Source organism: Aspergillus pseudonomiae (genome assembly GCF_009193645.1).
Source record: "Aspergillus pseudonomiae strain CBS 119388 unplaced genomic scaffold BDV37scaffold_68, whole genome shotgun sequence".
NCBI lineage: Eukaryota > Fungi > Ascomycota > Eurotiomycetes > Eurotiales > Aspergillaceae > Aspergillus > Aspergillus pseudonomiae.
In genome coordinates this window covers 54,703-81,675 of record NW_022476060.1, presented here as the reverse complement: position 1 = coordinate 81,675, position 26,973 = coordinate 54,703, and the positions used below count along the sequence as shown (strand labels likewise).

The 26,973-nt window shown below is 48.8% G+C and overlaps 9 protein-coding genes across 9 annotated transcripts; 4 read left to right on the top strand and 5 right to left on the bottom strand.

Annotated features, from left to right (window-relative positions):
• Positions 1-463: 463 nt before the first annotated feature.
• On the top strand, positions 464-3,319 carry hsp90 (chaperone Hsp90; the record flags this gene model as incomplete). Its single annotated transcript, XM_032090101.1, has 2 exons — positions 464-721; positions 787-3,319. The coding sequence occupies 2 exons, from the start codon at positions 464-466 to the stop codon at positions 2,626-2,628; spliced, it is 2,100 nt and encodes a 699-aa protein (XP_031938434.1). The 3' UTR covers positions 2,629-3,319.
• On the bottom strand, positions 2,729-3,412 carry BDV37DRAFT_187494 (uncharacterized protein). The gene is made up of 2 exons (XM_032079593.1): positions 3,223-3,412; positions 2,729-3,147 (listed from the first exon to the last, which is right to left on the bottom strand). The coding sequence occupies exons 1-2, from the start codon at positions 3,319-3,321 to the stop codon at positions 2,830-2,832; spliced, it is 417 nt and encodes a 138-aa protein (XP_031938433.1). The 5' UTR covers positions 3,322-3,412; the 3' UTR covers positions 2,729-2,829.
• Positions 3,413-3,434: 22 nt separating this feature from the next.
• On the bottom strand, positions 3,435-5,806 carry BDV37DRAFT_273887 (uncharacterized protein; the record flags this gene model as incomplete). The annotated part of the gene is made up of 5 exons (XM_032085132.1): positions 3,435-3,440; positions 3,618-4,468; positions 4,543-4,689; positions 4,861-4,998; positions 5,062-5,806. The coding sequence occupies 5 exons, from the start codon at positions 5,804-5,806 to the stop codon at positions 3,435-3,437; spliced, it is 1,887 nt and encodes a 628-aa protein (XP_031938432.1).
• A 2,439-nt stretch (positions 5,807-8,245) lies between these two features.
• Positions 8,246-10,881, top strand: BDV37DRAFT_186975 (phosphate-sensing transcription factor PHO4). The gene is made up of 3 exons (XM_032079589.1): positions 8,246-9,110; positions 9,186-10,233; positions 10,298-10,881. The coding sequence occupies exons 1-3, from the start codon at positions 8,511-8,513 to the stop codon at positions 10,834-10,836; spliced, it is 2,187 nt and encodes a 728-aa protein (XP_031938431.1). The 5' UTR covers positions 8,246-8,510; the 3' UTR covers positions 10,837-10,881.
• Positions 10,882-11,427: 546 nt separating this feature from the next.
• BDV37DRAFT_186958 (putative DNA directed RNA polymerase III subunit Rpc82) lies at positions 11,428-13,837 on the bottom strand. The gene is made up of 4 exons (XM_032079588.1): positions 13,736-13,837; positions 13,625-13,681; positions 12,634-13,515; positions 11,428-12,549 (listed from the first exon to the last, which is right to left on the bottom strand). The coding sequence occupies exons 1-4, from the start codon at positions 13,745-13,747 to the stop codon at positions 11,539-11,541; spliced, it is 1,962 nt and encodes a 653-aa protein (XP_031938430.1). The 5' UTR covers positions 13,748-13,837; the 3' UTR covers positions 11,428-11,538.
• Positions 13,838-14,109: 272 nt separating this feature from the next.
• Positions 14,110-16,416, top strand: BDV37DRAFT_255888 (ubiquinol--cytochrome-c reductase subunit 2). The gene is made up of 4 exons (XM_032082771.1): positions 14,110-14,483; positions 14,570-14,744; positions 14,802-15,661; positions 15,731-16,416. Exons 1-4 carry the CDS (start codon positions 14,220-14,222, stop codon positions 15,824-15,826), a joined length of 1,395 nt encoding a protein of 464 aa, XP_031938429.1. The 5' UTR covers positions 14,110-14,219; the 3' UTR covers positions 15,827-16,416.
• Positions 16,417-16,705: 289 nt separating this feature from the next.
• Positions 16,706-18,722, bottom strand: BDV37DRAFT_255881 (putative mitochondrial DNA replication protein (Yhm2)). Its single transcript, XM_032082770.1, has 6 exons — positions 18,279-18,722; positions 18,198-18,222; positions 18,101-18,119; positions 17,945-18,041; positions 17,201-17,873; positions 16,706-17,036 (listed from the first exon to the last, which is right to left on the bottom strand). Exons 1-6 carry the CDS (start codon positions 18,355-18,357, stop codon positions 16,982-16,984), a joined length of 948 nt encoding a protein of 315 aa, XP_031938428.1. The 5' UTR covers positions 18,358-18,722; the 3' UTR covers positions 16,706-16,981.
• Positions 18,723-19,196: 474 nt separating this feature from the next.
• On the bottom strand, positions 19,197-21,737 carry cit1 (citrate (Si)-synthase CIT1; the record flags this gene model as incomplete). Its single annotated transcript, XM_032090100.1, has 8 exons — positions 19,197-20,038; positions 20,103-20,403; positions 20,498-21,053; positions 21,104-21,164; positions 21,222-21,269; positions 21,329-21,413; positions 21,484-21,548; positions 21,618-21,737. 8 exons carry the CDS (start codon positions 21,735-21,737, stop codon positions 19,850-19,852), a joined length of 1,425 nt encoding a protein of 474 aa, XP_031938427.1. The 3' UTR covers positions 19,197-19,849.
• Positions 21,738-22,862: 1,125 nt separating this feature from the next.
• BDV37DRAFT_255866 (Nrd1 complex RNA-binding subunit) lies at positions 22,863-26,894 on the top strand. The gene is made up of 8 exons (XM_032082769.1): positions 22,863-23,509; positions 23,592-23,837; positions 24,086-24,188; positions 24,336-25,382; positions 25,444-25,477; positions 25,529-25,697; positions 25,746-25,950; positions 26,007-26,894. The coding sequence occupies exons 1-8, from the start codon at positions 23,390-23,392 to the stop codon at positions 26,318-26,320; spliced, it is 2,238 nt and encodes a 745-aa protein (XP_031938426.1). The 5' UTR covers positions 22,863-23,389; the 3' UTR covers positions 26,321-26,894.
• Positions 26,895-26,973: the final 79 nt, after the last annotated feature.

Sequence of the window (26,973 nt, the reverse complement as noted above, 5' to 3'; positions counted from 1 at the left end):
CGCCCACGCCGAAATTTTGTGTCCCTCAGCCAAACATTAAGTTCTCCGCCCCGTCGCTTGCGGTAGCTTTTCTTCTTCTTCATTCATTCCCACACTTTTTCTCCTCGCTTCTTCTCATCTCCATCCATCCTATACTAAGACTGCTTTACCTTCTGGAGCAGATTCTTTCTATCCTTGTTTTTCCTGAATCTCAACTCTCCCACCGTCCCTTTTCTTTTCATTCTCTCTCTTGTTCTTAACGATCTTACGTTGTTGTTGTACCTTGTGAGTCTTGTTCCCACCCCCACCCGAGTGAGGAGAGTAGCTGCCAAAGCTGAGAATCATTCTGGGCTCTTCGGTCTTGCCCCCAAGATTCACATAAACCTCCCTGAATAAGTGGAGGGCCTGTATCCTACTTTTCTCAATATACCGATGACTAACAGAACATTCGGCGTCGAACAGAATAAAATCACATCCCTTCATCATGTCCGAGACTTTCGAGTTCCAGGCTGAGATCTCTCAGCTCCTCTCTCTTATCATCAACACTGTTTACTCCAACAAGGAGATTTTCCTGCGTGAACTTATCTCCAACGCCTCCGATGCCCTTGACAAGATCCGCTATGAGTCTTTGTCGGACCCCTCCAAGCTCGACTCGGGCAAGGACCTCCGTATCGACATCATCCCCAACAAGGAGGCTAAGACCTTGACTATCCGTGATACCGGTATCGGTATGACCAAGGCCGTAAGTCAATTCCGTCTATTATCTGCCTCTACGGACCCCACTCTAACCATATCGCTTTTGTCTAGGACCTGATCAACAACCTTGGTACCATCGCTCGCTCTGGTACCAAGCAGTTCATGGAGGCCCTCTCTGCTGGTGCTGACATCTCCATGATTGGCCAGTTCGGTGTTGGTTTCTACTCTGCTTATCTTGTTGCTGACCGCGTCACTGTCATCTCCAAGCACAACGACGATGAGCAGTACGTCTGGGAGTCCGCTGCCGGCGGCACCTTCACCCTCACCCAGGACACCGAGGGCGAGCCCCTTGGTCGTGGTACCAAGATGATCCTTCACTTGAAGGATGAGCAGACTGACTACCTCAACGAGAGCCGCATCAAGGAGGTTGTTCGCAAGCACTCCGAGTTCATCTCTTACCCTATCTACCTCCACGTTCTGAAGGAAACCGAGAAGGAGGTTCCTGACGAGGAGGAGGAGACCAAGGAAGAGGAGGGCGATGAGAAGAAGCCCAAGATTGAGGAGGTTGATGAAGAAGAGGAGAAGAAGGAGAAGAAGACCAAGACCGTCAAGGAGAGCAAGATTGAGGAGGAGGAGCTGAACAAGACCAAACCCATCTGGACCCGTAACCCTGCTGATATCACCCAGGAGGAGTACGCTGCCTTCTACAAGTCCCTCTCCAATGACTGGGAGGACCACCTTGCTGTCAAGCACTTCTCCGTTGAGGGCCAGCTTGAGTTCCGTGCCATCCTCTATATTCCCAAGCGTGCTCCCTTTGACCTCTTCGAGACCAAGAAGACCAAGAACAACATCAAGCTCTATGTTCGCCGTGTCTTCATCACCGACGATGCCACCGATCTTATCCCTGAGTGGCTCAGCTTCATCAAGGGTGTTGTTGATTCTGAGGACCTTCCTCTCAACCTGTCCCGTGAGACCCTGCAGCAGAACAAGATCATGAAGGTCATCAAGAAGAACATTGTCAAGAAGACCCTTGAGCTCTTCACTGAAATTGCCGAAGATCGTGAGCAGTTTGACAAGTTCTACTCCGCCTTCAGCAAGAACATTAAGCTTGGTGTCCACGAGGATGCTCAGAACCGCCAGACCCTCGCTAAGCTGCTCCGTTACCAGTCTACGAAGTCCGGTGATGAGGTCACTTCCCTCTCCGACTATGTCACTCGCATGCCTGAGCACCAGAAGCAGATCTACTACATCACTGGCGAGTCTATCAAGGCTGTCGCCAAGTCTCCTTTCCTTGACAGCCTCAAGCAGAAGAACTTTGAGGTTCTCTTCCTGGTTGACCCCATTGATGAGTACGCTTTCACTCAGCTTAAGGAGTTTGATGGCAAGAAGCTCGTCGACATCACCAAGGACTTCGAGCTCGAGGAGTCCGAGGAGGAGAAGGCTGAGCGTGAGAAGGAGGAGAAGGAGTTCGAGGGTCTCGCCAAGAGCCTCAAGAACATCCTCGGCGACAAGGTTGAGAAGGTTGTTGTCTCTCACAAGCTTGTTGGCTCTCCTTGCGCCATTCGTACTGGCCAGTTCGGTTGGTCTGCCAACATGGAGCGTATCATGAAGGCCCAGGCCCTCCGTGACACCTCCATGAGCTCCTACATGTCTTCTAAGAAGACCTTCGAGATCTCTCCCAAGTCTGCTATCATCAAGGAGCTCAAGAAGAAGGTCGAGGCTGATGGTGAGAGCGACCGTACCGTCAAGTCCATTACTCAGCTTCTGTTCGAGACTTCTCTCCTGGTTTCCGGCTTCACCATCGACGAGCCTGCCAGCTTTGCCGAGCGCATCCACAAGCTTGTCTCTCTCGGTCTGAACGTCGACGAGGAGGCCGAGACCTCTGAGGAGAAGGCCGCCGAAGAGGCCCCTGCCGCTGCCACCGGCGAGAGCTCCATGGAGGAGGTTGACTAAATGTTTCGGCAGCAACGGAAACGAGATTTTAACTGCTTTTACGACCTATTATTGAAAACTGTTCCAGCGGTATCTGCATCAGGATTATCTTACATCACTGACTCGTATTGCTGTTTCATCTGGGACTTGAGAAAGGCGGTTTCTAGTTGCGATGTGAATTTTACTCTTTCGGCGTTTTGAGCGTTTGCTTTCCAAATCATACTACTTTAAATTATTCCGTCTGATCCATGACTTGTGCTTTGCCTCGCTTCTCCGGGTTCGGATATCGAGTGATCTTAGATAGGTAGAACTTTTTCTCTTTCGAATAAAAGCCAAGCCTTCAACTGTTACTAGGTCCCCTATAAATTCTTCTGTATACTCGAATAAACAAAACCCTAATGACCGATCTTGAACCCAGCCACCCTTTATCTTCCCTACCTGCGGGTAGTGAGACCAGAGAAATAGGGCGCCTTTTATATAGCCTAACAAGCGGCATGGAATCTGGCTACCGATACGTATAGCCCGCATGAGCTGGTATTGCTACAGCAGAGAGATGGGCCGTAGACATTAGCAATTAACAACAGATCAATAAACTCAACAGGCAAAACCCCTTACTCCATCAGTGCATAAAATTGGGCCATGCATTGCTTCATGTTTAATTTCATTAAGCGTGATTCGGCCTTGAAGAAACAGTCCTAGAGCAACGAAGGACATGGGAACTGAGAGGCAATGCCAGTAAGGAAGTAGCTATGCAGGGACGCTATATGGTGGCCGCTGCCTCGCAGAGGAGGATGGATCCAGTCTGGCACACTCTTTCCTTTTGCTGCTCAATCCTAGACAATATAAAGCTAGCAGCTAAATGTCCTAGGGCGTAGGCGCTGTAGCTGGCGTGTTCCTTAATGGCCAGTGCAATACCAATCAAATCGCCAATCAGAGAAACTTCGTGAGGATAATCCCCAAGCCTTCGCAAGCCACAGCGCAAGTCCTCCAACGACCCCGAAACTACCCACAATTTGGATAATGGTCCAACCCCGTCGCTTGAGATCCTCAGACCACCAAACTAGACCCAGGGGATCATGAGGGCTTATACGTGCAATGCGGCATTCTACCATCTTTCCGTTTTGTGTCCGAACTAGAAGACCACCGCCTGCTTTTTCCACAGGTACACGGAGACCACAGAAGCCAGGAGTCTGTGAGATAGGTACCAACGAACCATCTATAACACACTCGCCCAGTCGCTCCGTGAGCCAGACAGCACGATCCCCCCTTGCTATGGTAGCGTATCGTTCTCGTTCATTACGTAGGCTTTGCTGAAGGTCAGATGCCCACTTTGCCAGCTGTACCCGGGCTAACCTCTCTTCGTGACGAGTATAGTCGGATATTCGAGCCATGGTATAACTAGAGGGGCCGCCTCGTAAAGTGTGAACATCGGGAAGGGCGCCATTTGGTAGATTATCCTGCTGCCAGTAGAACTGCTCTTGTTGCCGTAGGGCAAGCTTCTTGGCAGATAAATGTCGCATCCAGGCTATGTTTTCTCGGTCAAATAACATCTGGACTAGGAGCATTAATTCGGACGCCATCAAAGGCTGGGCGTAGTCCGGGCTCATCAAGGTGCTGGCGTCCATAACGTCATCATCGTCGGACTTAGCGGACGAAACTGCAAAAGGACACTGAGCACTGAGCCCGTCGACTTTGCCGAGGGATGCATCCCCGAAAAGGAAAAGTTTGATGTTGGCCTCTTGGGCTTGCTTATGAAATGTGGATTTGAGGGCCGAGACTCGACTGGATGACAAGAGATCTGATTTAGATACGACGGGTATGACGTTTGTCCAATCGCATAGCTTCCGGATAGATTCAATATCTGTAGAAAGGGTATCTGAAAAGACGTGAGCCCGGCAAATCAGAATAGAGCAAAAGGGGAGATTCATCACGTACCCTCGGAGATGAGGTATAAGACAGCGTCAACCTGGGCACCACCATTACCCGCGAGCATATTCTGGAAATCATGATTGGCCGAGTTTAGGGACGTCATCGCTCGGAGAAGCTGTTGACGAATATATTGTACAATGATGTCAGTTTGCCCTGCACATTCCGACGAGTTGGACTGAGGATCAACAAAACAGAGATTGCGCTCAAGGACTACATCACCCATGCTCCGACGTCGTCGCAAAACACGTGAATCTTCTAGGTCTGACCACCATACGGGATATGGTTTAGTGCTAGCGTAAATTTCCGTGACAGATGGTGGAATACTGTGTGTCTGAGAGGGTCGGGTTGAAGAGCCAGGTGAGCGGGACGATGTCGAGGGGGAAAGGGAGGGAAAGGGGTCGACGTGAACGATATCTTCGCACGCTTGAACAATAGATTTGATGAGAGAGGTTTTCCCAGTGCCTAGGTACAAGTTTAATTCAGCAAATACTCCAATGATCAATTCTTAACCTAATCCGTACTTACCAGAAGCACCTGCTATTAGCACCTTCAGACGGCCCAATGACTTCCCTCGATCTGTAAAAGGCCTTCGACTGGGCATCCTGATACTTGGCATAACCAACTGAGATGCGCTATCAAGGCATACATTGCACGGCGTGGGGAAATCATTGTCTTCTTCTCCTGACGCGACAACCTCACTGCTTGCATCATCGGTGATCGAGATGTCATCAAGATGCCTCAGGGACTGATTGGAGAATGACTTGGGACTGCTGGGAAGAGAAAAGGATGGATCATCTGGGTTGCTGAGGTTCGAGGGCGTCAATGGTCGGGGGGAAGTGCGGTCGGAAGATGGTAAGGAAATTTCGAATCTGCTAGCATTGAGTAAATCGCTTGGTTTGAGGGTTGACTTGCGGCGAGGCAGTGAGGTAGCACCGTTAAGACCATTATCTAGATGATCGTGGGGAGGCGGTTGTAGTTGTTGTTGTCCGATCGGAGTCGTGGAATCATGGTTTCCACCCGAAAGATAGGGCTCGCACTCGGAACCAGAGAGATTGACATCGTGAACGGCTTCTTCGAGGCTTTGTACACCATACATACTATCCCTCGAAGGAACCGACTCATCAGGAGAGAGCTCCTCGTCCGCATCGTGATCACGACTGCGGGCCAGGAAGAAGGTCGCGGGGGCAGTATTGCGGGGGTCGATCCACTGCTGTTCGATGGAGGCCTTGCGGGCCCTACGCAACGCGACATCCGGGACCGGCGGTCTCATGATAGGCAACGGGTAAGGAGAACTTATACAAGGTCCCCAGAATGTACATGGAGAAGAAAAGCAGAAACATGAAAAAGACGATAGTTTTGGCTTAGGTGATGCGCGGTGATATGATGTTGTTTGTTGAATTGCAATGTCCCATGTTATGTCATGTCACGTTGTTCAAGTCACGACCCCTCCAGCAACCCGAACCCCGCATTGCTAATACATGTACCTAGACATGGTCAGATCAATAGCTCTATATACACACACTATTACTACTACTCTTCCGGCCACAGTAGGTGTAGGATGAGAACTATCATGAAGCAATAGACATGATGGGGGAGAGCGGTTTGTCCATATTTATCAAGAGTCATTCACAAAAGAGTACAGAGTAAGTCGTGGACGGGAGTTCTTAGGGCAAAATCGAAGACAGCCGGTATAGTGGCAATGCTTCTAGGGCCTTTATTAGTCGAGATAATATTTATATTTTATCCTTCAGTGGAATATTACTTTGTCCTTCGAACATTCTACAGGCTCACAAAGCTATTAGGCTAGTGATAGTGGTTGGACTAAACCATTAGTTGCATAGTCACTTGAAGCAAACCACATTCAATCACCTTTTATGGTTTACCCTGCAATTCTAGAACTACGACGCTAGCGTGCATCCACACACGAAGCTAGCTCACAAGCGACAGAACATCGGTGTCGGGGGAGTCTCCTCCGTTTCATAAAACTCGTAAATTAGAGAAGAAAAGGAAAAATTGAAGAACAGCCATAATATCTATTGATTGATTGGATTTTGAATCTGTCGGGGTTTCTTTCATTTTCTTTGGACTTCTTTCATTCTCCGGTTCGGAGAAGTGGCTGCCATGGTATATACATTGACTAGTAATATTGGAGGATGCGACTAACTACTAGTACTAGTAGTATCATACAATGGGATGCTGCTGACTACGACAGTTTCATCATTCCACAGGGTTTAACCATAATAATCCCAGTAAAAAAAATTTTAAATGCAAATAAGAAGGATAAATAATAAACTGTAAGCGCAACTGCCGCCCCCCTTAAAAGTGCGAGTAGCAGAAGCGAAATCTTTCCTCTGAACACGAGTATAATAAATGCCACTTGGATTATACGGTCCGATAGGCAGTCATGAACCATGATACGTACGTCTTTCCAAATCATATAATAGGATTATGATATGGAAGTGTCTTTCATTTCGAACCTGAGATCCACCCCCAAATTCAATACGGAGCGTACTTCCTCTCTCTCCAGACTAAGTTTGCCACTAGGTAACTGAAAACCTTTCTGGTTGGTGCTTTCGCCTGAGGGCTCAAGAGTAGTTAGTCTCTTTTCCAACGGACCCATCGACATCCATGGTTGGCCCGGGAAACAGTTTTGATGAAGTCCTGTTTGTCCCCCCGAATTTGTACCTTTTGAGGATGGATACCACACATGGAAGGTCAAGACGTATACTCATTTTGCTACAAACGTGAATAGGAGATATATTAAGGGTGTACATATTATATGAATAAATTTCTTTCTCTTAAAAAGAATCCTTATCGATAACGACTACATAAGTACGTCCCAGGTGTAAAAACCGAACCTTTTAGTAGCTTCTTCCTTCCGACTACTTCTCTTCCCGTCCAATCATGTTTAATTACCTTCCCATATTTCGACCTTCTTTAATTGGTTTAGTTCCTCGGGAAGCGGTATTTAGTACAAAGTACCGTTCTGTACTCCGTACAATCGTACCTTTCTTCTTTCTCCTTATTTTCAAGCTCATATATACTTCTATCGCCTAGGATTTTCGCACACACATATAGAAAGAGAGAAAGATGTGAACAAGAAAGGATTACTTAATATTCATACATACCGATAGAGACAGCAGTGATTTTATAAGGGATTTTATACGATACTAAGTAGGTAATGAGTAAGTATTGCATATATATGTACAGAGTAGATATATACCTACTCTACTAATAGAAACTAGTACTGTACAGAGCTACTTCATACAGAAGTACCTTGTATTTTTTTTTTTTTTTTTTTTTTTTTTTTTTTTTTTTTTTTTTTTTCCCTCTCTCTCCCCCTCCACTTATCGAACTAAAACCAACCCGCCCCGGTTATCGACATTAATTAAGCAACCTTCCGTATCTCCGCCTGCTGGCACAGAACCACCGAGGACTGTCTGATCCTCACTCACTCGCTCACTCACTCACTAGGTACCGAACAACCTAATAAACCTGACTAACATATGTTGTCGCTTGCCCGATCGGTCTATTCAGCTCGTGTTCAATTCTACTCTCGCTTGCTCTTCATTGTCTTGTCTCCACCAGATCTATATCCTGCTCTCATTGATTTTATCTTCTGCCGTTAGTCAACGTTCGGGATTCTATTCATCTTGTCTTCCTACGGTCGCCATGTCTGCCAGCCTATCTTACTGAGCTGACGCTCCATCGCTCACTTCCTTTTATCTCCACTGGTCAATTTCCTTTGCTTCAATCTCCGAAGTTCCAACCTTGCTCTGTCAGACCCAGTTTGCCAAATACCCCCAGAATTACTCCCGAGTTACTGTCCTTAATCGAGAGTCTTAGTTTTTCGTTCTGCAACACTGCGTTCCAGACTTCCTTCAGAGAAGTGGGGTTTACTGATCTCTAACGCAAATACAAACAAGGGGGAGGGATATTAAAAAAAGAAAAGAAGAAAACCCTCCCGTTCCACCATGGAGCAAGACAACTCGCTTTCCTGGCCGGATATCACCGCCCCCGGCGACGATGAATTCTCCAACTTCCTCGAGTTTGGAATGCATTTCCCCGACATGGAGGGGCACGGGCCATCCGACCAGCACCCTCCTCGTTCCGTCGCTCATTCGGTATCGATGCCTACCTCAACCACTCCTTCGGGCCAGGAACAGCTTATGCGCATGGAAACCGATGCGGTAGCCCCTCAATCGTCGTCGTATGACCGCATGATGGGCGATTTTTCCATTGAGCTCTCCAACCAAGTTCACCAAAGCCAGTCGCACGGCTCTATCCCAGCGTCCTTCTCCGATGCCCCGTTGACTCCGGCCTTCTATGCTCAGAAACCCCCGCATTCCCAGATATTTAATCACCAGCAACTGCAACAGCCCCCGGAGCAGTCGCACCATCAGCATGTTCACCATTCGCAGCCAACATCCCAGCCTTACGTGCCTCACGGTCAGCCTGTGATTCCTCCGACCCCTAACAGTATTGAAATGCAGGGAAGTGCGGCCACATACCCACAACGCGTGGATGAGAATCATGAAATGTACGACCGGTACGCTCGCATAAATGAGGAACAAGTAAGCGAAACAGTCAACTTGCCACAAACTCTACATCAATATGCGCGTGGCTAATACACTACCCCTCCCTTACAGGCTCTCTACACCCCCTTGGTGTCTCCTGCGATGACCCCACTGGAGACCCAATTCCGGCTGCCAGAGTATACAATTCCTGGAGAGTACTTTACCCCTCTAACCTCCCCCGCCCTCGAGGCCCAAAATGCGAATTCAACCAGCTATCCATTTCATTCTGGCCATGTCTCGGATATGGGCTTTGTGAATTCCCCCATTGACAATTCCATTCCTGTTTCATCGTCCCCAAATTCGCCTGGCTTGATTCGGAAACACCGACGCCGACCATCAAACACCAAGACATTTTCTGCTAGGGCTAAGAAGCAACAATCCCCTTCGGTGCGGCCTCAGACACGGAAGAAGTCACTCCTACAAATTAACTCGGATGAGATATTGAACGGCCTCAGCCAACATCAAGGTGGCCCAAGGTCACAACCCTCCACTGGTAGCGGGCTGCGGTATGGCAGCAATGAGAGCTCCGGCCAAGATTCCGTTTCCCCTGAACCCCTGTCAGAACCTCTGATGCCGCCTCCTGCTCTACCCCCTGCTCGGAGATCTCCCGCGATTGCTCCTCAGATGGTGCAATCGCAAACAAACGAGCCTGCGACCCCAGCTATGTTGATGCGCATTCAGCGGCCGCAGCATAGTCCAGCCGCAACTGGGCAAGCGTCAGGCCCTGTGTCGTCCGAGCCACACGATGATATCATGGAAGAGGTTATTCTTCCAGAGGCAGCTACTCCTACTACCCATTTCTCCCAATCACAAGTGACCCGCATCGACACCTCCCTGCGAAATGTCCGTACGGATGCAGCGTCCCCAGCCACGTCAGCCGGTCTTACTCCAGCTCTAGAACCCAAATCGACTCCCTTGGCTGAGCGTAACCCAAGTTCAGTAGCTCCTAGTCCGCGCACTGTCGCTATGCCTTCTCCAAGCGGGCCAATAGGCAAGAAATCAGACACGCCCAAACTCGGGCCGTTGGGTAGAAAGCGACAGAGTCTTAGCTCATCTCAACCAAGTCCAAATCTACGCCCTAAAATAAGCCCTAGCATACAACCATTGGTCCGAGGAGAATGTAAGCGAAATTCAAGATCATTAATCAGCCGAGTTTTTTAAACTGACTTCATCTCGTTCAGCAGGCATATCAAGTGAGACCTCGGCCTTATATCTAGCCTCCAAATCGAACTACCAGCATATCTTGGATGGAACCCTCCTTCCTGGCGTATCTTATCCTGAAGCGTTGGCCGAAAATTTGAGCTCCAAGCGGACAAACCATAAGCTTGCGGAGCAAGGCCGACGTAACCGCATTAACAATGCGCTTAAGGAAATTGAAGCTCTGATTCCAGCTGGGTTTGTCAACATGAAGAATGTGAAAGATGCCACGCCTTGCAGTCTGAAAGGCAGTGAAAAGGAGAAAGAGAAGCCCAGCAATCAGCAGATTAGCAAGGCCAGCACCGTTGAGATGGCCATTGATTATATTAAAGCATTGAAGAAGGAACTCGAGGAAACAAAGGGCAAGCTAGAAGCTGCTGAGGCCCGACTAGGCGAGAAAGAAACTTCTCAAACCCACGACGTCGACTCAGTTGGCCCCGAGAATGAGCAACTGGAGAAGCCTGGCGAGGTTGTAGGTGTACCTACAAGTCCTGTAACCAATGGCCCTGCAGAATCTTACGATTGAGACATCGTGATGATTCGAATCGAATGCTCTTTTGCCTAGAGGCACCTGATTTATGTGACATGCTTTACGACAACAGAATTCAGGAAATTGTTAGACGGTGACCGAAAAGAGTTGGATTGGATTTTCAGTGTATAAAATGGGATGGGTTTTTGATCTAGACTTGGCATCTGGGAGGCCTTTTCTTCTTTGCGCTTTTGCTTTGTTCTTCAATGGTGATCTGGAGTGGCCGTGGTTTTTTTTCCCATTCTTCATTCTTTTTTCTAGCTTCAAGCCTTCGCGCCGTCACCTCTTGTCTTACTACCTATGTTAATACCAACACCGCTTCGCTGGTTACGATTGACTTGAAATCAGCTTAGGTATATTGTTACTTGTTCCTATTCTACTTGGATGAGGTTCTTGTAATCAGAACTAGTAGGCTATTTCTCGCATCCTCTACTTCTGAACTTTTGGAGACCAGTACTATTTTATGATATATCTCACTTGGTGTCGTACAACTCCATGTATACGATAATCGACTTGGGGTTTGATTTATAATGAAACAGCTATGTCCTAGTGATAACGGATCTTAAAATAAGTGAACATCAACCGCGAGAGGCTAGCCCTTATGTAGCTAATCTGTACAACAATAACCGTTTAGCCATATAAATGCACATGCAAATGCGAAACTTTTAGATTTCATTGCTCATTACGGTTTTCAGTGCCTCAGTAGTCCCTCATCACGGCCACCATGTCGTCTAAACGGGCCACTTCTCCCAGCAAGAGTGCTTCTTTCGCCCTCCATTGTTCGAGTAAGGCTAATTCTGCTTCAGACAAGTATCGTTCCTCATTGCCCTTGACATCGCTTCGCTCTGTCTTCTCAAGAAATTCTTTCAATCGATTCCGTTCGAATCGCAGGCGTTGCAAACATCGAGACATTGCCTTGTACGTATCCTCCAGGACACTATTACTGACACGATCGGGGTCATAGAACCAGAGAAAAATGGTTTTTGAAGGCTGTCGCAGTGCGTCTCGCGGCACTTCCTGTAAATCGACGAACCCACCCGTCTGCATGCTGGCGAGAACCTGGCGTAGGTCTTTGAATGGAAGAAGGCTAATTTCCTGTAGACGTTTCTCATCTAGTTTGCCCTTGTCATGGAGTACGCGGACAACCCGTAATGCAACATCGCCGTATCTCGCTTCGATGATACGTTCCAGTTCGAGATGGCGAAGCTTGCGTGCCAGGTGGCGGAACTCGACAGTCCAGGTGATTAGGCCCGAAACCATGCGTTTTGATGTGAGGCTATAAGGTGGTTGAGCTAGAAGGCAGAGATGCTGGTCGACTTCGTAAGTACGATTTCCATCTGATTGTGTCCCGTTAGTCTCATCATGGGCTACCCCGTTTACGCTTTCTTCCAAGAGCCGCTTGCCGCGCCTGTTTATAGGTTGAGAGACCTCCATGGGACCAACCGATCCTGCCAGGTCCAGCAACAGGTCGACATCCTCTACCACTGCTCTTAGAGGAACTGGCACAGAATATTGTTCACCCTCCTCTCCCTCGCGAGGGATTTCAGTAGTATCTCGGCATTTTGCTGTCTGGTATTCGATACGTCGTAGAAGACATTCGTAAACTTCGGCTGTCACAGGAGACGAGTCCCGCTCTGCAAGTTCCAAAAAACGGCGATTCCGGAGAGCGACATCCAATTTTTCATAATTTATGCGTACAGTGATACCAGACTAAACACCATTCCATCAGTTCTCCTATGGAAAGAACAACCGCCCCAAAGGGGCCCTGAAAGCTTAAGGGAAGGGAAAGCCTACCTCCATGGGTATTGTGTCTTCACCAAACTCATCGTCTGACCAATCGTTTTCTTCTTCACCGTCCTCATCCTCGTCGACAGCAGCATAGTCAACTCGCGCCTTTTTATTAGGTGCCCCGGTAGCTCCAGTGGTATGTCTTCGTTTAGCTCCTCGGGGTACTCCATTAAACATCAACCCGCGAGTGAGATCTCCGTCCAGCCGTTCTTTGAGCAATTCTAGCGTCCCCTCTGTAACAGCCTCCTCTAGTTTCTTTCCCTTGAGGGCTTTAATGTCTGGTCTTGACTTGATTGTGCGCTCCGCATCCAAAGCGTTGTCGGCATAGCTTTGAAATTGAGCATCCCTGACACGTAATAAGTAACCATGTCCTGCCAAGGCCTTTAAAGTCGGATGAAGAAGTGTTGGATGTTCAGTAGGAGTATAACCGCTATTGAGCCCATTCGGTCGGTCTTCAGCTTCCCCATGTTCGTCAGTTTCCTGGTGTGTTTCCTCTCCTTGATGCTCTTCGGCTTCCTGAATTACCTCATGCTCCTCGCCAGCTCTATCTAGATCGGAATTCGAAGGTCTTAGAGCCGGAAGGGTTTCAAGATAGCCGACTTGCGCATGGCCAAGAAACATAATCGTCGACATAACAGTGGCAGCATATTTTCCCAATCGATGTTCTATAAGCTCCAAAATCTTCCCGGATCGGATGAGATAGTATGCGGATTGCATGTTGGGTTCGTAGTACGTAATACCGTCATCGTAGGACGTGTAGTGGTAGACAAGGTGTTGTTGAATCATAGCAGCGAGGCCATGACGAAGCTGGGCGTTGGAGAGACGGGAGTAGAATTTCAGCCGGGGAAAGGAAAGTCGATCATAGCGGTTTAGTGTCGAGAAAATGCGCTGTGTCCGCGAGGTACATAAGAGTCAGCCACATCAGGCTTCTCGCTCCTCACCAAGGTTCCAGGCAAGAGTGGAAAAGTAGTTGATAGGTGTCCAAATGCAAACCTACCGCAAACAGTTCCCCAAAGTTATCTTCGACAAGGAGCGCACAGAGCTCTCCAGCATACTGCCATCCATCAGGTTAATGCGTGAGACTTATGTAGATGGAGCAGTCGCATACTTGGGAAGTCATATTAGCTCGAGACTTCTAGAGAATTTACCAGCTTCAATTCTCTAGAAGGAAATAGCGGTCACCGCCAGATAGTCATAGGGAATTGGTATCGGCCAGCTAATAAATAGAAGAAGCGTAAACTGGCTGCAGAGCAAACGACGCAAGCTACCTTTTCCCCCTCTCTGTCCTACTTTTTTTTCTCTTATCGCAATGCTTCGCCGGGGCTCACGTGCAGCCTACTATCATGTGACATCAGCTGACACGGAGGGCGAGGAAAAGCCGGTTCCGCCCGGACTCGCCATTCTGACCAATCAGAGAGAGAGTAATCAAGGCTCCGGCATCTTGAAGCTTTTCAGACATCGTTTCCAACCCGCCCAACGACAGTCAGAAGCACTCTTCTGCTCTCCCTCTCACCCCACCCTCTCCAATTGCTGTCGAGCTTCTCGGCCTCCTATCTTCCACCTCACATATTTTATATTCCGCACATGCGATAATGCTGTCGCGGTCTACTTTCAGCCGAAATGCGCCCCGTGCGCTCCAGAAGCAGTGCTCTGCTGCCGGCATCAACAGCCGTCGAAGCATGGCCTCTGCTGCGACCCCAGGCCTTCAGTACGATGTCACCGAGGCTGCTGGCGTGAAGCTTGCCAATAGAGAAGTAGCAGGCCCTACAGCAACCCTGGCGTTGGTTGCAAAGGCCGGCCCTCGTCACCAGCCTTTCCCAGGTTTCTCCGATGCTCTCGAACAATTCGCCTTCAAGGTTAGTTCCGGCACTCAATGTCCACTCTTACTGGCTACGCGTTACTGTGCGAGATGGGAATTGACGAGATTTTCATCAATTGATAGTCTACACTCAAACGGTCGGCGTTGCGGATTAACCGGGAGGTTGAACTGCTCGGCGGTGAAGTTTCTTCTACACACTCGCGTGAAAATGTTGTCCTCAAGGCCAAGTTTCTCTCGAACGATCTTCCTTACTTTGCCGAATTGCTTGCAGAGGTTGCTTCTCAGTCAAAGTTTGCAGGTATGTCGCCAGAGTGGTCATATCAGCTCCGATGGAGGGTCTAATTAGATTCATCAGCCCACGAATTGAACGAGGTCGTCATCAAGCACCTCAAGCTCAGACAACAAGCCCTTGCCGCCAACCCTGAGCAGCAGGCTGTCGATGCTGCTCACGCTCTGGCCTTCCACCGCGGCCTGGGTGAGAGCATTACCCCTTCTACCACTACTCCTTTCGAGAAATACCTTTCGGCTGAAGCCCTCGCCGAGTTCGCCCAGCAGGCTTATGCCAAGTCCAACATTGCCCTTGTTGGCAGTGGCTCGAACTCTGCCGATCTTTCCAAGTGGGTTGGCCAGTTCTTCAAGGAACTCCCCAGTTCTGGCAGCTCCAGTCAGTATCAGCTCCAGCCCGGCGCAGCTTCCAAGTACCATGGCGGTGAGCAGCGCATCTCTTCCAAAGCCGGTAACGCCGTTGTCATTGCATTCCCTGGCTCCGCTGCTTTCGGCACCTCTGGCTACAAGCCTGAGGCTTCTGTTCTTGCTGCCCTCCTGGGTGGTGAGTCCACTATCAAGTGGACTCCTGGCTTCTCCCTCCTGGCTCAGAGTACTCAGGGCTTCTCCCAAGTCCGTGCCTCTACCAAGAGCCACACCTACTCTGATGCTGGCCTTTTCACCATTTCACTTTCTGGTAAGGCCGATCATGTTGCTTCAGCTAGCAAGAATGCTGTGGATGCCCTCAAGAAGGTTGCCGCCGGCGAAGTTGCTAGCGAAGACATCAAAAAGGCAATCGCTTTGGCGAAGTTCCGTGCTCTTGAATCGGCTCAGAACCTTGAAACCGGTCTTGAGGCTACTGGTTCTGCTCTTCTCAGCGGCGGCAAGCCTTACCAGATCGGCGAAATCGCTCAAAGCATTGACGCCGTTACGGAGGCCCAGGTTACGGATGTAAGTATATCATATTCACTTTGCGTTGGTATCGTTGAAAACAGGAAGATGACTAATTGTCTTTGACAGGCCGCAAAGAACTTCCTCTCTGGCAAGGCCTCCGTCGCCTCTGTTGGAGACCTCTTCCAGCTTCCTTACGGCGAGGACCTTGGTCTGACCGTTTAAAGTGTATACAATACATATTAGACTGTCTTTGCAAAAAAAAAGGCATCACCCCCTTCCCATGTGTCTAGATCAGTCTCCGCAGATGTTTCTTTTGTGACGTGGTTGTAGTTGTGTGACTGTAATACAATTGTACCTTATCCAATACTCTTCACATAACAGTGTAGTATGGGTTTATGTGCTATATTTCTCTAGAGTTATCCTCCCAGGAGAGATTGATTGAGGAAATTTCTAGGTCCTTGGGCCGCCTTTGGCAGTGTTTGACGCTATGGTAATAATATGGAAGGCTATAGAAATCAATACAAACGTAAACAATACAGTCATTTTTTATCATGTCAAACTTTAGGGCGTATATACATTATAATGTGGATAATTTTTATCAATGTATAGAGTATTTACCCAACTCATTGCACAATTGTAGTAGCACATCCATATAATGAATGGTGCTTTTTCCCTACTAGTACTCTTCTGTTGGTGACCAGTGAACTTGAATGGGACACCTCCACTTGCGGAGCATCCATAATAGGGAATCACACCATCATGGTCACTGATGTTAGCTTGTACTGTCTCTGGCCATGAAGACTCAGCGGGGCTGTATTTTATTATATGGATTGTGTTCTCAATTTCTGTAGTTCTCTTCCACTTTTATTTATAGGTTTCTATTGCCTATGAAAGTGTCATGCTGTAAGTCAACCAATAAGATCCATTAATACATAGGAAATGGCGAAACATGTTCCAACATTACATAGAACCTGCTCCTTTTTCAGAGGAGACAGTAAGTAGTATTTAGATGCTCATAGCATCCTACATTATCACTACTGAATATTTACGCGTGAAACGTCGTGATTTACCTGGATAGGCTAAGTGGACTACTGCATATCTGGTCTTTTGGCTTCAACTTGGAAGCACAAAAAAACAGCATATATATATGAGTTTAAAATGGATTAATGATCCTTGGAAAGTAAAACTAGCACCATCTGTGCTGACTACTATCTCATAGGTACTATTATAGGCGGAAATATGACTCAGTAGCAAGGGTTCAAAGTACTCAATACTTGATGCACGTGATCTATGGCAACTCCATCCGATGGAAGTACGAGACTCCATTACCCAATCACTCCTGGGCCGTGCATAGTAGAAGGGTATCTCAAACCTTCTCTAGTGCTTAGCGGTAACTTGATCGCCCGTCAGTTTTTCGACTGCTTCCTTGGCCCTATTCGGTACGACGGAGACCCACAGGTTAGCCAAACTCCGCTCCTCGGCTATCACATGAAGATCGGGGAACTGGTGATCAGACAACCTGTGTTTTCGGGGGATGGTAACCTTGGCCCGAAAACTACAACTAGTCCTGCACACCTTGGGGAATAGTCAACTCACATGTCACCAAGAGCCACCATGCAGACGGTCTGCCAGATTCCTAGTCCTATACGGGGAGTAACTCCACGGTAAAGACCCTTAAGACCATTGGTCTCGTAGATATACTTGAAGGTTTTGCCAACGGTCAAGTTCTTAGGCCGGTTGGGGTCGTCCTTCTTACTCTGCATCTCGACACGAATGACTTCAATAGGCTGGTTCCAAGCAGAGAGGCCACCACCAAGACCAGAGGCTATGACCTTCTCCATTGCACCAAGCTTTTGTCCTTCTTCCTTGTTGGTCACCTTGCGGATTGCTGATTCTGCGAGACGAGAAAGGCCGAAACGGGAACCCCAGTTTGTAGTTTGACGGATAGCAACCGCATTTACACCGCGGTTAATACCACGGATGCCCTCCTTGCGGTAGATATCCATGAAAGTCGCGAAGGTGCTTGGAGGCTTTACACCCTGGGCAGCCATCTTGTGCTTGGTGATCTCGACCGTCTTCATACAGGTACAGAAACCCATAGTGGCATATGCCTGGGCAATACCACCCGCCATACCTCCTGAGATACCAGCGAGGAAGTCTGGCGCACCGAGCACCTTGGCGCCAAATTCCGCCTCGGACGCGACGAAAAGGAGAACGGCGCCTTTGGTGGAGGCCTCAATCCAGGCCCACGGAATGAGACCTTGATAATCTGCAGAGACATCCCATGTCAGAAACTGCAGCCCCCACACTAGTCGGATAACAGGAAAGAAAGCTACTTACAACCGAGGATCCCGCCACGACCCCATATCCGACCCATAGCGCTGGCGAAACTGTCGCCTCGATTGGCGGCCATGGTCGTCTTGATCACTTCCAGCGGCTAAATGAAACATTAGAAAAATATCACCAAATTTCATTGGGTATGCCGAAATATTATACCTGTCCCAAAGTGGTGACCCTAAGTAATCATGTCAGTACCGAAGATCTCTCCCTTTTCACTTCATGGTGGACGGAGGGTATAAGCCGCATTACTTACTCGAACATATTCAATCCTGCACCGACTATACAAAAAACTATCAGAACCAAATCGTTATCTATAATGTTGGGTGGCACCTACGCAACAGATTGCTGAACTTGACGGGCTTCTTCTCGAGCTTGTGGCCGGCAGTGGCCATCTCAGCTGTGGTAGTAGACATCTCTGACCTTGGGGAGCGCTGAAAGGGGCCCTGACCAAGGGATGTTGGGGGCTTCGTCGCCTAAGGGATCAGGTGAAGTCGACTGTTGTTTGCAATGGGAACGTCAGGAGCAACGATTGCTTTCAATCGAACTTCAAGCGCTAGGAATGGTCGTGGGTTGGCAAACGGGGGACGATTTAAGTGGCCGATAAAGTAGAGGGGAAAGGAGAAGCAGTGATGGGCAAACAGCACAGGAAAGAGTGGAAATATAAAGTCCAGGAGGATGGATTACCCGGCGTACGTACTCCAAGTTAACTAGTTGCTAGACCCGACTAGGCACTCGACGGCCTAAGGCCAGTTGCCGTCCCCTTAAACTGCAAAAACAAAACCGACGTCGGGGACATTGGGGAGACGCTAAACCTAATTAGAGCATTTCTAGGCTGAGTCCTGGCACTAGGCCCAGTGTGGTCCGGCGGTGTAATTGGCTTCAGTTGAGCCAACGGAGCAAATCGGGTGCCCCCCAACATTACCTATTCTTGGCTCAGCTGTCCTGCAGTGGGACGCTGCAATTTACAGAAATGGTTGAGCCGTCCCGATCCTAGTCTCAAATTCCTCTCAACCTCCTGGCTCATGCCCCAGATACCTCAAAGATGTACAGAGTAAACAAACAGCCACTGGCAACTCGCTACTCACATTTACTACGGGTTATACTAATTGTATGTGTACCGGCCTTGAAAATAAAATATTAGTATGCTGAACCTTACCTAAATGTATGTATGGTGTACTCCGTACTTCTATATTATTTGTTCTTCTTCCCAGGTCCGGTGGAAGGTACCGCATTCTCATAACACTATTTTCTTTATCTTGTTTGTATGTTTCTTTTACCTATTCGAGGGACAGCTTTATCCAGTATGCGAGCGACTGTGATACTACTAGGTAGTATTAATTCCAGGTTACAGACTTACAGTACGGTATGTAGTACCTAGATAGGTATTCATGTGATAGACATGAGCTGTGAGATCATTACACAGCAAGCGCATGTCAGATAAACCTCGGAAATCACAGGTGATTCAAAGGGAACCGCACTAATGCATCGGTGCTGTACTTGTGTATTGGCGGCTGCTTCATTATTATTATTGCTACTTAATATTATTTTTATCAGTTTCACATCCCGTCCTTCTCTTTCTGATCCCTTGCATCGGACTGAGTCGTGGCTCTTCCCATCTATAGAAAGAAAGGGATTTGGAGAGCAGAGTTGTCTGTTTCCAATTTGTAGTGGTGATTGTTTTCATCACGCATGAGCTGGAATAGGGCAGAAGCCATCTAGTCAAAAGATCGGCACGATATTGGAGCGCTGTTACAAGGCCCGCTCGGACCAGGTCCTATCATACATTAATCAAACTAACCACAGCACTCGTCACATCCTAGTCTAATAAAATAGTAAGGGAAAAATACAAAATGGTGTGCTTAATCATAAAAAACCCCCTCCGATTTCTCGCGTCATTCTACAAAATTACAGCTTGGCACCGACAAGCTTGGCATAAGCCTCAGTGCTGAAGGACTTGGGGCGCTCAATGGGGGCACCAAGGGCGCGATCAATGATCAGCTGAGGCAGGACACCAAGAGCACGAGAGACACCGAACAGGACGGTGTAATAGTTGGCCTCAGTCAGGCCGTAGTACTGAAGAAGGACACCAGAGTGCTGGAAATAGGTCAGAATTCGTTGGCTTGTAATCGGATGATCTGGAAATGCACGCTAGACTTACAGCATCGACATTGGGGAAGGGGTTCTTGGTCTTGCCGTGCTCAGTCAGCACGCCAGGAGCAATCTTGTAAACCTGGCTGACGAGCTTGAACATCTGATCATCAGGAAGCTTGCGAAGGGCAAACTCGCGCTGAGAAACGTAACGAGGATCGGTCTTACGGAGGACGGCGTGGCCGTATCCGGGAACAACCTGACCAGCGTTGAGAGTGGACCACAAGTAGTCTTTAATGGCCTGGTCACTGAGGTCGTTGCCAATGGCTGCCTTCATCTTTGTGAGCCAGTTAAGCACTTCCTGGTTCGCCCTGTTCAAGTAAACATGTTAGCTATAGTGACTCTCGCATCCTTTCGTCTTTCTATTTATTTCCGATTCGTCCTTAAAACGAGGGATAAACATACAATCCATGAAGAGGGCCGGCCAATCCGTTCAGACCAGCGGACAAAGAAAGCATAGGGGAGCTCAGAGCACTACCAACAAGGTGAGTGGTGTGAGCGCTGACGTTTCCACCCTCGTGGTCAGAGTGGATGGTCAGGTATAAACGCATGAGTTCAACGAAGTCATTGTTGTTACCATAGCCGAGCTGGTTGGCCAAGTTGTAGGAGTAGTCCTTGTCCTTCTGGATAGGGGCGACCTTGCCGTCCTTAAAGACGTTGCGGTAGATCTTCGCGGCGATAGTAGGGAGTTTGGCAATGAGGTCCATGGAATCCTCGAAGGTGTAGTTCCAGTAGTCCTTCTTGTTGATACCCTTAGCGTAGGCCTTGGCGAAAGCGGACTCGTGTTCAAGGGCAGTGACAGCCAGAGAGAACTGCGCCATGGGGTGAAGAGTGCTGGGGCAACGGTCAATGAGCTCCTCAATGAATTTGGGGAGGTCAGAGCGAGCAGCCCACTCAGCAGACAGGTCGCGAACCTGCTGCTCAGAGGGAATTTCGCCGGTCAACAGCAGCCAGAAGAGACCTACGGCATATTAGCAAGGTGCACAATCATCTTCTAGGGGATCGGTATACCTTCGGGAAGAGGCTCCTCGCCACCGGGAGCCTTGGGCAACAGCTTCTGGCATTCGGGGATCTATGTAACCATGAGTATATGATGTTCCCCAACAAGAGAGAACCGGATGATACATACGGTGTATCCACGGAAACGGATACCTTCCTCGGAATCCAAAACAGAACCCTGAACTAAAATTAGCAAATCCTCATCGATAGCTGTTGACTCCGTTGCGCATGACATACTTCCCACACGAGGCATTTCACACCACGAGCACCGCCGTAGGCCTGGTCGAGGGTGAGCTCGCCGATGACCTTGTTACCATATTCCCTACAAGCGTTGATTGGCGTGGTTAGCAAATGGACTGGTGCTCAAGGTATTACTGTAGTGCTGTGCATACTTCCTGAGCTTCTTGACCTTCTCAATCTCGCCAGGGAGCTTGTCGGCGAATGTCTCCTTCAGGGACTGCATAGTTCAAAGTCATTTCAGTTAGCCAAGTCAAGAATCGGTAGCAATATAAACAATATGACAAACCTTGGCCTTGCCAGTAGAGTAACAGCGCAAACCATTGAAGGCAACGGACTGCACAACCGGCTTGCCGGCGAGAGAGGTGGAACGAAGAACAGAAGTTCCGAGTCTCAAGGAAGAAGCCATGTCGAATCAAACAACCTTGGTTGGGCGGTTGAGTATAATTGATGAATGGAGAGGCTCTGGGTATATTAAGATAGTGATAGAGAGAAAGAAGAAGAAAAGATGCTGAGGTTTCGGGAGAAGCTCTTTTTTTTTTCCCATCTGACCGTAACAGTACAGCCGGTACATGGGCGGTACAGTAAAGGTCGGCAACGAGGCAAGGCAATGGCGGGATTCCGTACTGTACCGTAATGCTATGCCCAGGAAGGTGGCCCGGTCTACCGAATCCCTTCCATCGGCGATCTGTGATCCCTCGCCCGCCAGATTCCGTTGCGCGGGACGGAGTACCGGAGTAATTGATTACCTAGGCAGAGCAAGCTCTCGCTCTTGTTTGTTTCCCCCCCTAATTCCTTTCATTATTGGTTTTACCAAACTCTTCGTTATGATAGATTTTACCGACATGGTCACCCTTGTATTCCTTTGCCCCAAGGTCTGCAGTACATCCTTGAAATCACATAATTCCATTTGATATTGTCTATATAGACTGTGCGGTCGCTCGCCAGCAAAACTGACGATCTCGGCACGCATTCCATCCGTAAACGGAGTAATTCACTTTCAATCGAAGTTCCCATGGCTTAGTGACGTCGGCCGCTACCCGAGTTTGGGTCGGACCCATCACTAAGGTAGTAGCTGCAGCACTCCGTACCGAGAATCAGATAACCAATTGAGTACTTGTCAGGGTATGAACAAGGTGCCGATAAATTATGTTAAATTGCCTTGCTAGAGATACAGAGTAAGCGGCAGATATTGTTTTGCTACCAACAGTACTCCATGCTCTGTAGTATGCTTCAATTGTTCCGTACTTTACCACTGCAGATTCTTCGGCCCCCTGTGGGTGGGCACCCAGAAGGAAAACTCCTTAACTCAATTAGTAGTTACTCCGTACGGAGTACCACATTCGATTCACCGGCCTGAGGTCATCATTGAAGCTTAGTAAGTAGGCTTTTGGGGCCCGATCAACACGTGACATATGTTTCAAGCCTTAGGCCCCCAACCGAAATTTCAAGGTGAAATTGTGGGTTTACCAATTCAGGGCTAGCGCAACTTATGATTTTTCTCCTCACCTGACTAACTGCCTTGTCTACGGAAAATCACTCCTTCCTTAATACTTCTTTCACTTCACAGCATCACCTTCACGTCAACCACTATCTACTCCTTTATTGCATTTTTTGTTCTACATTGTAATCTATCACATCTGCCTTTCTTTTGATTTGCCTGACAACTTTCACCTTAGGACGTACCTTGTACACATACTCGCTCGCGAGTCGCAAAACTCCTGGACACCATCGCTTGGCTGTGTTCCAGCTGTAGGCGGAAGCCCCCCCTGGTCGCCAGAAGTCCGCTCGTGGAATTCTGTAGTGCTACGACCAGAAGTCCGCTTAGGAACTTGTCCTCTACGTCTTGAAATCCAAAAGCACAGCAGCTATCACTAAGAATCACTATCTTCTTGACTGAACTGGATCTCCCAGTAGAAACGACTCGTTGGCCCCTTGATACACCCAGACGCCTATACTATATTATTTGAAGCAATAGGTTTTGTCAAAGAGCTTCCTGGGAATATCTACCAACCATATCTCCGTACTGGAATCCGGTCCCTCTAATACATACTATCAACAATGTCGTCTGCTGTAGCAGAACTGGACAATTATCTCCAGTCTATGCTTGCCCTTAAGCCTCCTGGTGTCTCAGGATCTAAGATCAACAGTATAACGTCGCTTTGCACCGCAAACGTTCAGGTATTGTATCCCTTCGTGCTTGGATTGACAAGGGCTATCATAAGAGTGAATGGCAAGCTGACAGAAATTCTTTCTTTTGCAGAATGAATCCGTTCTTATCCAGAAGATCTATACACACTTCAAGAAGGCTCCGGGAACACACAAGTTGGGCGTACTCTATGTCGTAGACTCTGTAACTCGACAGTGGGTAGAAGCAGCGCGCAAGGCAGGTCAACCATCTGGTAGTGCCGCTCCTGATGGAACCTTCGCCGCTGGTGTTAACAGAGTGACCGAATTACTACCTGTCTTGATGACTGATATCATAAACAACGCTCCTGAGGATCAAAAGGTACGCTCTAGATGCAAGATGCATACAGCCATCAAACTACCACACAACCTGCGGGCATGCGTACGGCCGATAAAAAGCGGAGATTTACGTTCAAATCCCGCTGTGGCCTGTATAAGATTTGATCTACGTATCTCCCGCTATATATCCCCCCCTTTCTGCATAGAGCCCGCCATTCCTTTTCTAGGTGTTTACTCTGTCAATTTGTGGCGAATAGTTCAACTTACGTATCCGATGGTCTCTTCATATAGGAAAAAATCAGGAAACTGGTTGATATTTGGGAGCGTGGATATACTTTCCCCGCCCCCATGCTTGCCTCCTTCAAAGAAAAACTAAACGCACCCGCAGCACACAGTAAGCTTGTTTCCCTTCCCTTCCATTTTATATGATATGGACGCCGTTACGCCGTACCCCGACTTGGCTGTATAACCGAAGGAGCCATTGCCGGCTCTTCTAAACGCCAAGATAAGTGCACACAGAATTCTGATCTTGCTTCTATAGATGTTGAGTCCACTACACCCGAGGGTTCCCCAGCCCCAAATTATATTCCTCTTGGGGGTCCTCAGCAGTCGCAGCTACTGCCACCATCTAATGGCGCAACATCGACCACTCCTCAGTCGGTGCCAGATACCTCTAGTATATTGAAAGCCCTCGCTGATATGGCCAAACAAAATACAGCGGCTCCCCCAGCGTCAGCAGCGCCGGCAGTAGCACCGCAGTCTAATCCCCTTGGTACTTTAACCCAGCAGAGTGCAGCTCCGCAGCCAGTGTCGTCCTCCGTAGACCAGGCATCACAATCCCAGAATGGGCAGGCTAGCGTAAACCCATTTACTGCTGGGGCTATGGCGACACCTTTCGCGGCCTTGAGTAATGTCGCTCAAAACACGGCATTGGTACAACCGCAAAGCCAGAGTCAGACTCCAAACCCATTGACTGCGACACAGAATCCACTGGCTGCGCTACTACCACAGGCTACTACAGCCCCAGCCCACCCCTCTCCCGCTGTTGCGACCGATGCGCTGCAACAGCAACTCCAGCTCTTGCAGCTCCTGGCCGCGCAGGGAATTCCACAAGACCAGTGGGCCACCGCTCTGCAGATCCTTAGCCTGTCTAATGCCACTAACATGGGTAACATGAACCCTACCCAGGCTGCTGGCTTTAACTTACCAGGTCAAAACGTCAATGCCTGGGGCCGTCCCGATTCCCAATCACGTGAGTTCGACCGGGACCGTGAACGGGACCGTGACTATATGCGCTCACCTCCAGGCCAGTATCGTCGCCGTTCCCGGTCGCCAGGCTGGGATAGACGTCGTGATGCGTCTCCCCCTCGTCGCCGTGATAGTCCTGTCTACGGCGAGTACCATGGTGACTCTCCCGGTCGCAGAGGTGGTGATCCCCGCGGCCGGCGTGGGAATGATTATCGTCAGCGCAGCCCTCCTGGGCGTAGACGTCGTACTCCGTCTCCTCCCCGTAAGGACCCTACTCTGCCGCCTCCCGGGCCCAAATTTATCGAGTGGGATTACTCCATCGGCCAAGGCAATATTAAAGGTCCGTACCGGCTCCATCGCAAACGCTTTGTTTCCGTCCTCTCAGCTAACTTTCTATACAGTTTTGAGTCGAACCCTTTTCGTTGGCGGTGTGACGTGAGTCGATGTCTGTGATTCTCTGCATCTCGGATTCTAACAGCTTAATAGGTCATCCGAGGCGCACTTGCGCTCTCTATTCGGCAAATTTGGCATCGTCCAGACTTGTATTGTCAACATAGATAAACGTCATGCTTTCATCAAGATGATCAGCCGCCAGGATGCTGTGCATGCCCGTGAAGGTATGGAATCCTATAAGGCTGGGGACATGCAACTTAGAGTAAGTACGCCTTGCCGTAATCAATGATCGTGTCTAATCAGTCTCCAGACTCGATGGGGTGTCGGATTCGGACCGCGTGACTGTAGCGACTACCAGACAGGGATTAGTATAATTCCGGTTGAACGACTCACGGAAGCAGATCGGAAATGGATGCTCACTGCTGAATATGGTGGGACCGGAGGCAGACCCATCGAGAGTGGCATGGTCGTTGAAGAGCCAGATATCGAGATCGGTGCTGGAGTCTCATCCAAAGGTTTGTTTATCTCACAGTCGAACTTAGGAATACCACGAATTGACTTATTCCTGTAGCTATCAGCAGGCGGATTGCAACTGACACCGGGGGCAAACGGGGCCCTATCTCATCCCGCACTCAGCAGGACCGCTTCCCCCGACCAGACCGGGACGGACCGTCGGCTAGAATGGGCCCTGGTGGTCATGGTGGCCAACCCGATCGAGATATCGCCAACGCAAACAATGTCGGCGTTCCTCCTGCTGTGCCCGGCTTTGGCTTTTCCTTTCCAGGTATGCCCATGTTCCCTCCAGGGTTCATGATGGGAGGAGCACAAGCAGGAACATCTAGCGGGTCATCACAGCCCCCACCCCCGGGCCAAGGGGGCAATTAAGTTCTTGATCAAGTTCGACCTGATAAGGCAAATATTGCTACAGTGAAGACAACGTCTTTACTTCTTTCATTCGGCCTTTGTTTTGATACGAGCTTTATTTCTTATATTTCGTTGTAAATCATATACGGAACATGGCGTTGGAACTCTCTTCCTCGAACCCTGCAGAGGCATATTTACATCAGTGGAAGTGATATTTACCCCGTTTGAGTGGGCAATCGGACATTGTGGACACTGTCTTGTCTTCCTGCGTGTGCTGGTACTTCTCAGGCGATGCCATTGGCTTGAATTCGAGTCTCTCATTGAGAAAATGGTGATGCGTCGCTTTCTTTTGTCCCTTATTTCTTTTCCCTTTTTCCTTGAACTTGGGCGGCTTTGTGTGGTTTATTCTCTCCCATATTCGAAAATCAGCAATGCAGTTGCATATCTGCTCGGTGCACTTTTTTCCCCTTCAAATAATGTGGTGTCTGGCGATATGTTGGGGCATTCAATTCCCGTTTGTATTTAACCCAAATAAATTTGTTGAAAATAGTTCTTAAGGGACTTGAAGTTTGCAGGCTCTTGATGCCGTACCAGTACTCAAAACATTACTATGTCTTGAACCATAGAAAGGGGTGAGCACTGAAGAAAAGTACTGTTTTGCACATTACTGAGGT

What these genes read in the sequence shown, in the direction of transcription:
- BDV37DRAFT_187494 (XM_032079593.1), bottom strand. Translation starts at nt 3,321, where the DNA reads ATGTCCTTCGTTGCTCTAGGACTGTTTCTTCAAGGCCGAATCACGCTT. An exon ending in CAATTTTATGCACTGATGGA is followed by an intron (nt 3,148 to 3,222) that starts GTAAGGGGTTTT and finishes TCTCTGCTGTAG; the next exon opens with CAATACCAGCTCATGCGGGC.
- BDV37DRAFT_186975 (XM_032079589.1), top strand. Translation starts at nt 8,511, where the DNA reads ATGGAGCAAGACAACTCGCTTTCCTGGCCGGATATCACCGCCCCCGGC. An exon ending in CTCGCATAAATGAGGAACAA is followed by an intron (nt 9,111 to 9,185) that starts GTAAGCGAAACA and finishes CCTCCCTTACAG; the next exon opens with GCTCTCTACACCCCCTTGGT. An exon ending in ACCATTGGTCCGAGGAGAAT is followed by an intron (nt 10,234 to 10,297) that starts GTAAGCGAAATT and finishes CTCGTTCAGCAG; the next exon opens with GCATATCAAGTGAGACCTCG.
- BDV37DRAFT_186958 (XM_032079588.1), bottom strand. An exon ending in ACTTTGGGGAACTGTTTGCG is followed by an intron (nt 13,516 to 13,624) that starts GTAGGTTTGCAT and finishes TCGCGGACACAG; the next exon opens with CGCATTTTCTCGACACTAAA. An exon ending in AAGACACAATACCCATGGAG is followed by an intron (nt 12,550 to 12,633) that starts GTAGGCTTTCCC and finishes AATGGTGTTTAG; the next exon opens with TCTGGTATCACTGTACGCAT.
- BDV37DRAFT_255888 (XM_032082771.1), top strand. Translation starts at nt 14,220, where the DNA reads ATGCTGTCGCGGTCTACTTTCAGCCGAAATGCGCCCCGTGCGCTCCAG. An exon ending in TCGAACAATTCGCCTTCAAG is followed by an intron (nt 14,484 to 14,569) that starts GTTAGTTCCGGC and finishes ATCAATTGATAG; the next exon opens with TCTACACTCAAACGGTCGGC. An exon ending in CGGAGGCCCAGGTTACGGAT is followed by an intron (nt 15,662 to 15,730) that starts GTAAGTATATCA and finishes TGTCTTTGACAG; the next exon opens with GCCGCAAAGAACTTCCTCTC.
- BDV37DRAFT_255881 (XM_032082770.1), bottom strand. Translation starts at nt 18,357, where the DNA reads ATGTCTACTACCACAGCTGAGATGGCCACTGCCGGCCACAAGCTCGAG. An exon ending in CAAGTTCAGCAATCTGTTGC is followed by an intron (nt 18,223 to 18,278) that starts GTAGGTGCCACC and finishes TTTTTTGTATAG; the next exon opens with TCGGTGCAGGATTGAATATG. An exon ending in TCGTGGCGGGATCCTCGGTT is followed by an intron (nt 17,874 to 17,944) that starts GTAAGTAGCTTT and finishes ATGTCTCTGCAG; the next exon opens with ATTATCAAGGTCTCATTCCG.
- BDV37DRAFT_255866 (XM_032082769.1), top strand. Translation starts at nt 23,390, where the DNA reads ATGTCGTCTGCTGTAGCAGAACTGGACAATTATCTCCAGTCTATGCTT. An exon ending in TTTGCACCGCAAACGTTCAG is followed by an intron (nt 23,510 to 23,591) that starts GTATTGTATCCC and finishes TTTCTTTTGCAG; the next exon opens with AATGAATCCGTTCTTATCCA. An exon ending in ACGCTCCTGAGGATCAAAAG is followed by an intron (nt 23,838 to 24,085) that starts GTACGCTCTAGA and finishes CTCTTCATATAG; the next exon opens with GAAAAAATCAGGAAACTGGT.